Source organism: Rhopilema esculentum, chromosome 16 (assembly GCF_057945365.1).
Source record: "Rhopilema esculentum isolate cy_ngs chromosome 16, ASM5794536v1, whole genome shotgun sequence".
NCBI lineage: Eukaryota > Metazoa > Cnidaria > Scyphozoa > Rhizostomeae > Rhizostomatidae > Rhopilema > Rhopilema esculentum.
Window position 1 is genome coordinate 5,813,571 of NC_142830.1, and position 12,462 is coordinate 5,826,032.

General features: G+C 35.5%; 1 protein-coding gene across 1 annotated transcript in view; it reads left to right on the plus strand.

The window, feature by feature from the left end:
• The first annotated feature begins 10,349 nt into the window (after positions 1–10,349).
• The window catches only part of LOC135681853 (uncharacterized), a 90,741-nt gene continuing 88,628 nt past the window's right edge, over positions 10,350–12,462 (plus strand). The window contains exons 1-2 of the mRNA XM_089112933.1: positions 10,350–10,557; positions 10,667–10,807. Of these exons, the coding sequence (XP_088969059.1) occupies positions 10,723–10,807 (85 nt within the window). The 5' untranslated portion in view covers positions 10,350–10,557; positions 10,667–10,722. The remainder of the gene's footprint in view (positions 10,558–10,666; positions 10,808–12,462) is intronic.

Below are 12,462 nucleotides of genomic sequence, written 5' to 3' on the forward strand. Positions count from 1 at the left end.
CATCTTTTTTCTGTACTACCCCTTCTCTCGATGAATTGTGATTTTTCTTGAAAAATTGATTATCTTATGTTGAGTGAGAAATCTTCAGCTCCCCATTTGCTAGATCTTTGTATTGGTTTTATTATTTTACGACTCCTGAATCGCTCACTCTTACAGTGATTATGCAAAACTGTTGCCAGGAGAATTTTCATTTCGTTCCAGCTTCCAGCTACACTTTTCTGTAAGAGTACACTTTAGAAGAACACCGTGACTCGATTTTTCGAAAAATGAAAGCAACACATAAACATGTCCAGCTAAAAATGTAAAGTTGGAAGCTAAAAGCAATGACAAATCAGAACAGATGTTATCAGCTAATTCACCATGCTACATACTATAAATGTCATGCATGATTATCATTTGGAGATTTTAAAAGCAATTTATAGTATCTTCTAGAAAAATCCATGTTGAAGTAAGCTAAACATTCAGAGTACACGAGCTTCAAATTGCTAATAGATTAAGAGCATCCTCAGTAAAAATTAACTTGCTGTTTAAATAAACGGGTGTATGTATAAATTAACTTTACCTAAAGCTTATTATCTTTGCATGAAGATAAAGAGACGGGGAACACTTTGGTTTCTCTATTCTTCTGTGCAGGAGAGTATGCCCCAAGGCTGGATTGTGTCTCTCCCTAAAAACTAAAAATGTCAGTTTTTATAAATATAGAAATATAATTGCGATAAGGGATTTAGTTTGCCTTTAGACGGAAGCAGTACTTTAACTTTGTAATGTTTTACATGTTTGAGGGTGATTAGCAAACCCCAGTGTTTGGTAATCATGCTTGAAAATGCAACTTATATGTGTAATACAATACAATAAATGTGATTGTAACACTTACACAGTCAGTTCTTGAAAGCTGGAGTGTTATATCTAGTTAACAGACAAGAAAACCACAAAAGAAAAGCCAATTCCTTTTATATAGAATTGCCTATACAGCAAAATTCACCTGAAGAAGGAGAGACCAAAGGTAATCCCAACCCAAACCACCTAAATGCCATTTTAACAAATAATCCCAACAGAAACCAGTCTGGGAGGGATTTTGCAACATTATTTTATGCCAACCAGCCAATCACATTAACGAATTTTCACGGAATTCCAGAGCTCTGCGTTTTTCGTATTTCATAATGTTTTTGCCTTGAGTAATGAAGTTTCTTAAGTTTTTTTCGTTTCCAGTACTCATTTCTTATAGCCAGTTTCAATTTTGAAAAATGAGTCAACTGAAATCAAAAAAATCTGTTGCTTTACTTTGCTTTCCTCTGAAAAAATGTGCGTTGCACCGACACCTAGCATACTGTATTGTCGCAAAGTTTCTAAGGGGAAACAAGAAAAGCGCCTAATGTTAGCTTACAAAATAGAAGCTTTCTGCCTATCCAAAGAGGAAGCCAGGCTGATTTGCTTCTTAGCTAACCTACATTAATATGGCCATTTGAAATTTCTAAATGTGAATTAAAACTTGTATAAAAGCAATATCATTAGTCAGTTTCTACTCATTGACAATCGTTTCACCCGATAGGCAGAGTTTTTAATTGCGAAATCTCTCACGGTTCCCCCGTAAGAGGTTTTTGTGAAAGCAAGGAACGAGGAGAGGCGTCATATCCCTCAATTTATGCTGTTTGCAGTCCTTTTTTTCTCTGTTTCTAACTTGTAACGTGGCAAACAAAGTTAACTATCCGGGTCACTTCTTTGAACATCCGGTTCTTTTTTATTTTCGGCGTCAAACGCCCGATTCGGGTTTATTTCCCCCCATAATTATGGTGGGAGAGGGAGGGGCAACTCCTACCTCCATTTTCCCGTCACTGCCTTATACCAATTTCTTTTTTCCAGCTTAAAGACGACCACACCCTGGTAACACGCATTTGAAGATGAAGTACCAAGTCATTAAAGCCAAGGTTATGCTATTTCTGTCAATTCAAGTTTACCTATATTTCCAGGGGACACAAGGGCTGCCTGAGGTAGCTAAAAATTGAAATGTCTTGCCTCAAGGGGTGAACTCTTTGGGCATGTATCGTTGGCCTCTCTGGCATCTACCACAAACATCCATGTTATCTCAATCGATAAGAAAAAGTAAAGCCTTAACCAAACACTCGTGTTAAGTATTACCATCATCAGCGTATCGAAACGTCATTTTCCTTACTTTTAATCTAGAACCCTAATCATTACGACATAGAAATGCAAATCTAATAAAGATTTTACCAATGATGTATTAAATTTGTTTTATCATGTTTCTTATCTTGTCAGATTTCAAAGCTCTTAATCCAGAGACCTACAAATGCTTTGTCGAGTCTTTTTAGAAGCTTTTTCATTCAAAGCCTCGACTGTTTGTGCTTTTGATTAGTTTTCATATAAAAATAATTGTTATTCTATCAAGATAAATGACCGTATTAATGGTTATATATGGAATGGTGACCATGTTAATTAGTGTTGTGTTGACTGGACAGATAATCAGTGGACAGATAAGTCACGAATCCATAGGAAAGTCTGCAACATGTTATCCTGTTCCGATCGCTGTACGACGCATGGCATACACAGTATGCAAAAAAGCAAGCACTAAAAACAGAAGTACTGCTTTTTGGCTGCTTAACAAATGACAAACGTCAATTGAGAATTCCCTCATTCCTTACACTGGGACCAATTTTTGGCATTCAAAGAAAGGTGTATAGAGAATGGTTTGAATACATATGACTTTGCTTTCAATAATTCTTCATTGAGCTGCATTCCAATATGATCAACATTTATTTGACAACGCTGTAAAACAACTGCCATGTAAAAAACTACAGTTGCCTGATGATTGCATTAAGCGTGGTACTTAGTACCGTCCTGTTCTATAAACCAAAAGCATGTACAGCTCTTGCCTTTTACAGAAAATGTCATTTAGCTTCTCTTGTTGAATATATTTCCCTTTTCATAAAGAAATAAGGGCCTCTTGCTGGTACGTTTTTTTCTGATACAGTTGAAGTACCAATGAAGTATTGGGAGTTGATTCAAAATTTAATTTGATAAATAGTGTAAAATGGGACTGAAAATCAACGCCAAGTTTTATTTTTGATAAAATGCCTTTCACTGCTAAATGCATGCATTTGAATTAAGTGTATTGTTAGTTTACCTTACTTCTTGATGCAGTGTTGAAATTATTGGCAATTATAAAATTTCAAGGTATTTTTATCTGAAATCTGCATTGAATATATCATTATCAAAAATGCTGTAGATTTTTACAGCAAAATTTTTAGCCAAGTATAAATGCTTCTGTCTTAACATGATAGATATGAGTACGCTTCAAAAGCCGCGGTCACGTTGGCATAAAAAGGTTATGAGATGGTCAGAAAACTGACCATACTTAATAAGGTGTAGTGATTTATCATTAAGAAATAGCTGCTAATGCTCGATAAACGTCGCTGGTCTAACGCGATTAACAGTTTTTATAAGGGCGTGGTGCCCAAAAGAAAATATTTCTGTGACGTCATCGTGTAGTTTTCCAATTGCTATAGAGTTACCCCGACCTTTGATTGATACTCAGAAAGTAACGATGAAAGGTTGTGATGGGTTGAAGTTGGAAGCTGGTGAAAATAGGTATTTAGCCTGTAGCTGTTACTTTATTTAGCAGGCTATGCAAAGTTAACTTGATGCTAAAATAAACACTACTGGCACGACTAGTTGCAATGTGTTTAATTTCTATTTTGGCAATACGGAAACATTCAACGCCGTGAGCTAAGGAAAAGAGTTATCTTTCCTGCATTCATAGACTCTCCAAATTCGGGTCTTTGAACCATCTGATGATAATAAAGATAAAAAAGAGGCTGTATGAAAGCAGGGCCATTGGAACCGGGGGCTGGGGGCTGGAGTCCCCCAAAAATTGTCAAACTGTAGTATATTTCTTTTATAACCGTGTACTTAATGAGAAGGAATACAAGGGGCAGCCCCTCGCCCCAATATGAATTTCGTTCCGACGGCACTGGAAAGTGAGACAAGGCTAAGGTTAAGTGTTTGTAAGGGGATCATATGCTTCAAGCACTCTCCACTTCTACCTTTATTTGGCCATTTTTCAACTTTGCTAACCTCTATTAACTTTGTATTTTAGAATAAGTTTCTAAATCGCCTGGAATTCTTGTGCGAGCTAATGCCTGCAAATGCCTACCGAAAGTCCCACAATATCTTTCAGCTACATTGCTGTTTTAAACATTAACTGATTACAAGCAGCAATTACCACTTCTCCTCCCTCAAAAAAATTTCATTTGAACGAGCTTATTACCGTAATCATCTGTAAGGCGAAATCGGCTAACGGCTAACACTAAAATCTTGTTAATCAATGTCAACTAATGGGCGAGATAGGATTGGTATCTGTAGATTTAAAAAACCTCTGGAAAAGAGTAAGAAACGAAACTCGCAGTGGTATAAAAATAGTCAAGAAAGTTTTGACAAAACATTATTATTTGCGTTACATTGGGATAAGAACTGGTTGAACCAAACTTAGAAGAAAACCCACTCTAAGGTAAACAAAAAGTCAATATATTTTAATGTTACGACGTCGATATTATTTCTTTGAAGCAATTCATAGAAGGGATTTATCCTTATAAGAGACCAAGAGGACGGGGTCTTTTGACTTTAATTTGTAACATCGACCGCTGAACAATTCCAATGTTATGTTTCAAATAACGAAACATTTCCAAGAGTAGGAATAGCTGCTGATGCACGTAACTTTTTATATCATAACTATAAAGTAAATGAAAGCATCATATCGCACTTGGGTGTTAAATTATCATATAGTTGCAAATTACATAAGATATCCTACTTCCTGCCCATGTCCATGTCAACCTGTAACTGTATGGTGAATACATCTGATGCAAACCATCCAACATTGGGCATTTTGTTTCACTTCGCTTAAACACTCGTTGCTAATCCCATAATCTCGAGATTAACTCACAATAAAAACATGGTTTCTACCCAATTGAGGATCAGCCAAGAAATACATAAATTCAAAAGAGGTATTAGGGTAATCCACAGGAATTTTAAAACTTTATCTCCATTACAGACTGAAATTAAACTGACTTCAAGGGCTGTATTTACTTTGTCAATTCTCAACTTCGTTTTAGAAGAACGATGTCGTTTTACCTCACTGTTGGTACATGATAACCCATTCTGCAGATCGAAAGACGATTCTATGGTATGTTATAAAGATGATTTTTGATGTAATATGTGTTAGCCTGGAGACAGTAGAATATATTTTAATGTAAAAATGAAAACAGCATTTAGCCGGCAATGTTAGTGTTTTCATGGTGCATACATTGTTGATAGGTTTTATCTGCAAAATTTTTGTAGCCAAAGCCAAAGAAGATATGTTCCATTGGATTATGATTCAAAACTACTTAGCTTTTCATAATTCATGCTCTTTAAAACGTGAATTAATACTACTCTAATTTCATACGTTTTTTAGAATGTTTTATTCAATGTTACATTAACATTGTTTTTAAGTAAAAACTAAGCTCACTTTCGATATTTTCAAAGTTTTTCGGTTTCTCAAGCTTAGGTTAACCTTTTTATTGGGTTTTAAATACAAGAAAACGTTTTTGCAAGGATTAATTTACCGAAAATCTGCCTAAAATTATTCGAAAATTAACTTATTTTCGCAACTTTCTTTAGAATCAACAGTAACAAGTTCATTTTCATAGATAATAGGGATTTTTCTACATCGTTTTACTTGCATACATTGTGACGAAAAGACTGATTCGTTTGAATTATTAATGACGTTTCAATCTTAATGTTTGTGATTGCAGTAGGAGCGGACACGTCTCCCCCCCCCCCAAGTTCTCAGCAGGATCAATTTTGTATTTCATGTAAATTCGACGACAAAATTTTGGGGAGAGGGTAATATTTGGCATTTCACTTTTTGTGATGTAATCCTATAATTTTCAAACTGCCTTTACGTAACCCAAAGTTAGTCAAAGTTAGTTATCGGGCTTTCTCTCCAGATAAAATTGGCGTTCCATGTTGATAAAAGGGCGTTTCCTGGTGGTTAAAAGGGCGCGGCTTTATGTGATTGTCTTTTAAATTTTTTTCGAGGATAATCTTTCTGTGAATTCATGTGGCTAAAACGAAGTTTGGGAAAAATTTTTGAAATAATCTGTATTATGTCTTAAATCTAAAAAATCAACCACAACGATTGATGGTGCTCTGTCCATTGCAATTTAAAGAATCGAGGCTCACAATGCTGGGAAAACTCAAAATTACAAAACATTTTCACACAATGGATGATAACGTCAATAGATGCAAATTCAAGGATTGTAGCCCTATGATGGCATCATTGCAATTGATAGTTCTGCTTGCAATTTTTGTGTCCTCTTTTCTAGCTTTATGAAATCCGGATTTTTGATGATTTAAATAAAATGGCAAACAATAACGGCTGATGTGGCTATTGCGGAAAAACCTTGATACTAACGGAATCATAGTTATTGAACCGAAGGTTCCTTTGTATGCATAATTAAAATTTCAGTGGTTTGTGCTTGATGCGCTTGAACGTGAAGGAGCTGTCCCTGATTTTACTAGTGGTGCTTCTGAGGGTTTTTTGTTGAGCGGCATACCACGAAACCTGTTCGGTACCTGGGAGAGCCGTCTAGAACCAAGTTCATCTTCCTGAAAATTCTATTGCTCTAGTTAAATACCTAATGTCGACCTGAAGACATTTTATGAACCGCTTCATCAATAAAAGATACAACAGCTGTCGGGGATGGTGTGTTTGCTATCATCCTTTCAATTTGGAAAAATATTTTGTTTCTTAATTTCATAAGAAACATCATAACAATGTCTGACCATCATAACAGCAACTCAAGTATTTTTCATTTATTTTGATTACAAAATGTCTCGTATTTCTTTGTCTTCGACATTTGTCTTCCCAAATGCCATTATAATGACTTTTTACTTCACCCAAGTATTATATATCAATATAAATTATTTTTTGGAACATAAAGGACAAGACAGCACGATATTGCAAGAAAGAGTTTTTATCCAGTTGAGCTGGTCATATACCCCCGATTCGGACTAAGAATACTCACATCAACCAACTTTAAACGACCCTGTGCCAAATAACTTTGTCATTCTTCGTTGACATCACAGATATGTAATTCACAACTAATGTAAGAAATTAGTGTTTTTTGGGATCAACTTGTTGAAACTGGATTGGTTTATCTTTCTCCGCAATGTTATTATGTGAAAATCCACATTTCTATGGGTTATAATCCTACTCAGATATAAAGGATCGATGCTCTCCGTTTTTTTAGCCAAATAAAATATTTCCAATATTTGAATTTATTAATTTGTCGTGTCACAACCAATCATGCATTACAGGGCACTCTCTAACTGTCAAGCTTAAGGCAAAACCACGGATAGTTCCTGACGCAAGGAAGAAGAGCAAGGAGTATTAAAGCAAATTGAGTCACCACATCAGTTTGCCAATAGAAAAAGGTTTTACATTAGGTGACAATACTGTTTCACCAAGCAAAAAGCCTGGGAAACCACCAGTTTATTACTTGATACAAAGACCAAAAACGAAACCCTCAGGATCAGTTCAGCCATTGTCATTATGTTTCGATAGAAAAACGAAGCAAGTCATTAAAAAACGCCAGTAGTTTAGAATGCTTTTTGCAGTGTGAAAGTGTGTGGTGAACTGGACCTTTCGAGTGATTTCTTAATAATGCTAACAAGTTTAACACGCTAGAAAAATTGACTAAAAATAATTGTAGAGACTTCTAGAGTAAGCCTTACGTAACATAGTATACTGTAACTTGCTTATTCTAGATTGTATTTCTACACACGTGATGTTGTACTAGGATATTCTAGAAATTTTTGTTAAACAGTATATAAGGGTAGAGTAGCCTGCTGCAGCAATTCGGTTTTTAGTTGAGAATCTATTCTTGTTGAATTCGATGGATACATAAAAACGACGCATTGTTGAATTCTTTGGAGAAAAACTACGGACCTAAGCTAGAAGAACGTACCTTCCCATAGCGTTGAAAAAGACGCACCTTGTTTGTGAATCTATTCAGTGTGAATCTACCCTGAAAATTCACACAAAGCTAAAAATAGCACCAATAGGTTCCCAGCAGCCTTTTTAAAGCTGAGGTTACACTCGTCTTATGATAACAATGCTTATATTTTGTTTAAGGCTCTATGGGTTCTTTATTACTGGATAAAGCCACTGTTTTTACATTTGGCCAAACATTGGGTAACGCCAAATGTTTACCACAGCAATTAGCTTAGTCATCCAGGCTTTTTGCAAGGGAGCCTTCCTGACTATCGTACATATTGGGCTTAGTCTCATCATGTGACCATGAAAAATCTTTCGATAACTAAGGTGATCCCGTTATCCTGCAAGCGGTCTCACCAAGGCTTTTAAATGTTAACTTAAAAATTAAAGGATGAATTTTGCTTAGTCCTCTAGTGCATCTTAGATAATATCCATCTACAGTATGATAAACCCCTCATTTTATATAAAAGGCGCCGTCTTATGAGATTTCGTGTAAACTCTCCGATTCATTGCTCTAAAATCGTTTTGGATACAATCATTTCGATATCCAATTTTCAAGAAAAAGCTATCATAATTTGTTTAGCTTTGTTTAAATATCTAGATTAATGTTGACGTTATGTTTCCAAAGTGATGATCATTTTGCACCAGACCAATATCCTATGAGCCCAAAGAAGATCCATTCAATTTTCCAGAGAGGAAAAAAAGCATTATCGTTGAAGATTGCCTTAATAAAGGTGGGGCTTAGCACAGAATTTGCGGTAGGCTCAGAATAATTTACCATTAGCCAAGTTAAACTTTTTCTTTACTTTTTCTCACTAATCTTCACAAAAAACGTCTATAATTATACGTTATCGTGTCCTTAATGCCACGCTCGTAAGCTCTGATTGATGCTACTGGGTTTAACCGATTCATTGAGCAGTTTTCATGTTGATGGCGCATTTTTTGAAAGTATCTGGATGCCCTGAGAAAAATTTTTTTGGAGCTGTTTAGATTAGGGTACTCAGTCAATTGCTACACAGTCAGACCCAGGTATTGATGACGTGAAGATGGCAGTATAAAAACCAGAATCAGCCATAAAACAATTTTAACAACCAATTCTAAATATCTTAATATTTTGCTAAAATAGACATGGGATCAACTTGAAATCTAATAATGTGATAGACCAATGTTACAGCCTGCCTTTGTCTTATTGATTACATACAATTCAATCTCAAATTGCCATTCAGAGCCAATGATGCGAGGCCCTGACTGTCCTAGTTTATGTCGTTAGGTGGTTTATGAATTTTGGGAAATACCTGGTCGTCATATTGAAGAACTGTAGACATGCTCGATGAATTTAATCTTTTCATGTGAAAATATCCTCGTTGTAAGCAAATAATGCTTTGTTACAATGCATACGAAGTGAATTGTTTTTCTGTGGTACAATTAAAGCTTAATGACTCTCATTTTGTGCATACATTGAAGCAATCTATTTGTCATTAAATCTGTTCTTATTAATGTTAGAAACTTCATTCATTTACGTTGCGAGTCGAACAAAATACTTGTTTCTTTTCATACTTAGTTGTGTATCATGTTGAGGGCTGAGGTGAACAAGGTCTAAATTTTTAATTTGTAAGAAAAAATTGTTGACAATCCATATAGCATGAAACGCACTAACAGGGGATGACTGTTGAATATGATTTCTTGGTTATTTTGATATGTAGATCGATGTACATCAGCTAGATATATTGTGAAAGCCAGGCACTATGAAGATATTTTCAAGGAAGAATTATAAATTGAAATCGTGCCTTATCATTTTTGAATCTGGTTCTAAACCTCGCTATTGGACAACTTATTGAAGGAATTACAACAGATTTGTAGGAATTAAAAGATCAATCTCCATGAACAATGAGGTGGGCACGATTACCAATTTGAGCCAGTCTCCAAAAACGATGGAACTATTTTACTTCCAACCAGCAGTGTAACACGAATCGACTTTACGTTAAATTAGCAAGCTTGAAGTGCTTCTGCAAACACATCTCTGAGCAACATACTTTTGCTTCGAGGTTTCATCTTACTGTTAATCATTCAACGAGATGATCCCATCCTATCAGCTGCTAAATATTTGGGCTTGATGTTTAACGATTAACTCCTTTGGCGTTTTACTTCAACTTTAAGAACAGTTTCCTGGTTGTTCTGGTGTAACGTGAACCTTTTCAGCTTCAGTCACTTTGCTTCTGTGTTGGGCGTAGTAAAGGCATGGGATGCACGGAGGAGGTAACTGGGTAGGAGAGCCCGTTTGCGACTGTTTTGAGTGACAACATTGGTTAGCCAGGCGACACGCTTGAATTTGTACTCAGAGATGGCTCTTTTGTTTGGGCGGTAAAATTAAAGGGCTACTCGTACAGGTCTTTGCTTTGATATTTGAAGCTTTGTCAGTGGCTAGCGTGCGAAATGCATATGGGCAGATTGTTGCAGATAGTCTTTAACACCAGCTATTTAATGTGAATTGCAGCAACAAATTAAGGGTAACGTAACTTTTTGAATTGCTACAAGTTGCATTCACATGCCATGTTTATTAATCATGCGTACTTATTTCCAGACAGTTTTAATTAATTGCCTATGATCTTTTTCCAGTCGCTGAGTTTTCAGAACTGCTATTTAAAGTAGATGCAAAGCGGTTTCGAAGAAGCATGGACATTCTCGTCGCTCAGGACACTGTCCCAAGAATTTCATTTTTACGAAACACGCTGCTCATTTTGTTGGTCTGCTTTTCAGGTATGTTCGTTTTTATCATTAAAGACGTAGCGTGTAGGCACAGTTTCCTTCTACCCTTTTATCTGCCAATAATTATCTTAGAATAATTTCTAAGTTTCAAGCACAATTGACCCGTTCTTGCAATGTTTTTCTTTTTGGTCGACGAGGATTACGCAAAAGATTTTTCTTATTTATCATACGTTTCGTTGATAAAAATATCCATTTCAGGTAAGGTTTTAGAGAAGTAGGTAGGGATTAAATCTGTTGTTTAGCTTAGCAAAATATTCGCCCCTGAATTTATTGTCAGACTTTGCCCTTTCTTGTACCAAAAACCTTGGAATAATGTGTTAACTGGGTTCAGAAACACATTCTTCGCGATCATATTTCAACAAAGAATACAATGACATAATCTTGTGGCAGTCGCACTCTCGTGCTGTTTTTGTTGAAATGCAGCGTTTGTTGCAGGGAATAGATTCTTTTCAATTTTCATTCCTTTTGTTTATTTTTGTTGTGGGATATTATAGTATAAAGTTTTACTTAATTTGTGTTAAGTCGCGCCTTTTGATTAATTTTTTTCGGAAATGGGAGAAATCTCTTAGATAGGTATGCCTTTTTAGCAAACTGCAATGCTTGGCCCATCTATCGTGTTTTAGATACAAACTTTTATTTTCGTAAGTAATTTGCGAAATTTTAGGATTAAATAAAAATAATTGCAAGGCTCGAATTTCGTCGACCACATTACTTAATGAGTGTTATGAGCAAACAGGACAAGCGCAACTTTCAAGTAATAAGTCGAGGTTCACTCATCTGAAAATTTTTTCATGATGAAAGCAGAGCAGCAAAGATTTTACTTTTTCGTGGATCATTTTCCAATTCACACGTTGTGTCACTTAAGAATGATTTAAGAATGATTCTATGCTGCTTAGGTCACTAATTTTTAAGGATATAGAAGCTAAGCAAATGTTAAGACATTCCTATAAAATATGTGTAGCTGAATCGGGGCACCGCAATAAACCACGACAGTTGTTATTGATTAATTTTGTTAAGTTCTTTTCAATGAATGTTAACACATGATGTACTATAATTTAGCTGAACTGTCGCCTCTCTATTTGAGCGTCTAAAAGAATTTTCAATGATCTTGCACGTATTTAACTGCACTACTGGGACCTGAGCAGATACAAATGAAAATATGTTTGTGTTTTCGCAATATTAAACTTGTCTTCCTGTCCTGTATCATCAAGTCGGCTGCGATCAATAGTGCTCTTGCCAGTTTTCTCATAGAATTTAACCTGTATTTACTGATAGGGGTATTCAAAACCTGACGAGAATATCGCGATTTCCCCAAATAGGCAAAACGAAATTAACTATTTTATAAACACGTTGCATAAAGGGATTATCTTATTTGTTATGTTTTTTAAAATTGTTAGAATTAGTGTATAAAAGTTTTATCATAGGGCAATCCCATGTAATTGGCTTTTCCTTCCATTGATTACGAAAGACCTCCCTTATTACTCTTTGAACGTTTCTGAAAGATTCAATTATGATATGGGAGCAATTCGTACCCCTTATAATTCAAAGGAATCTGAGGCATAACCAATGCTTCAACTAATGGTTAAAATCATTTGCAAGTAGAAAATATTGTGTATCTATACTGAAATAGGTTTGAAGAATAGTTA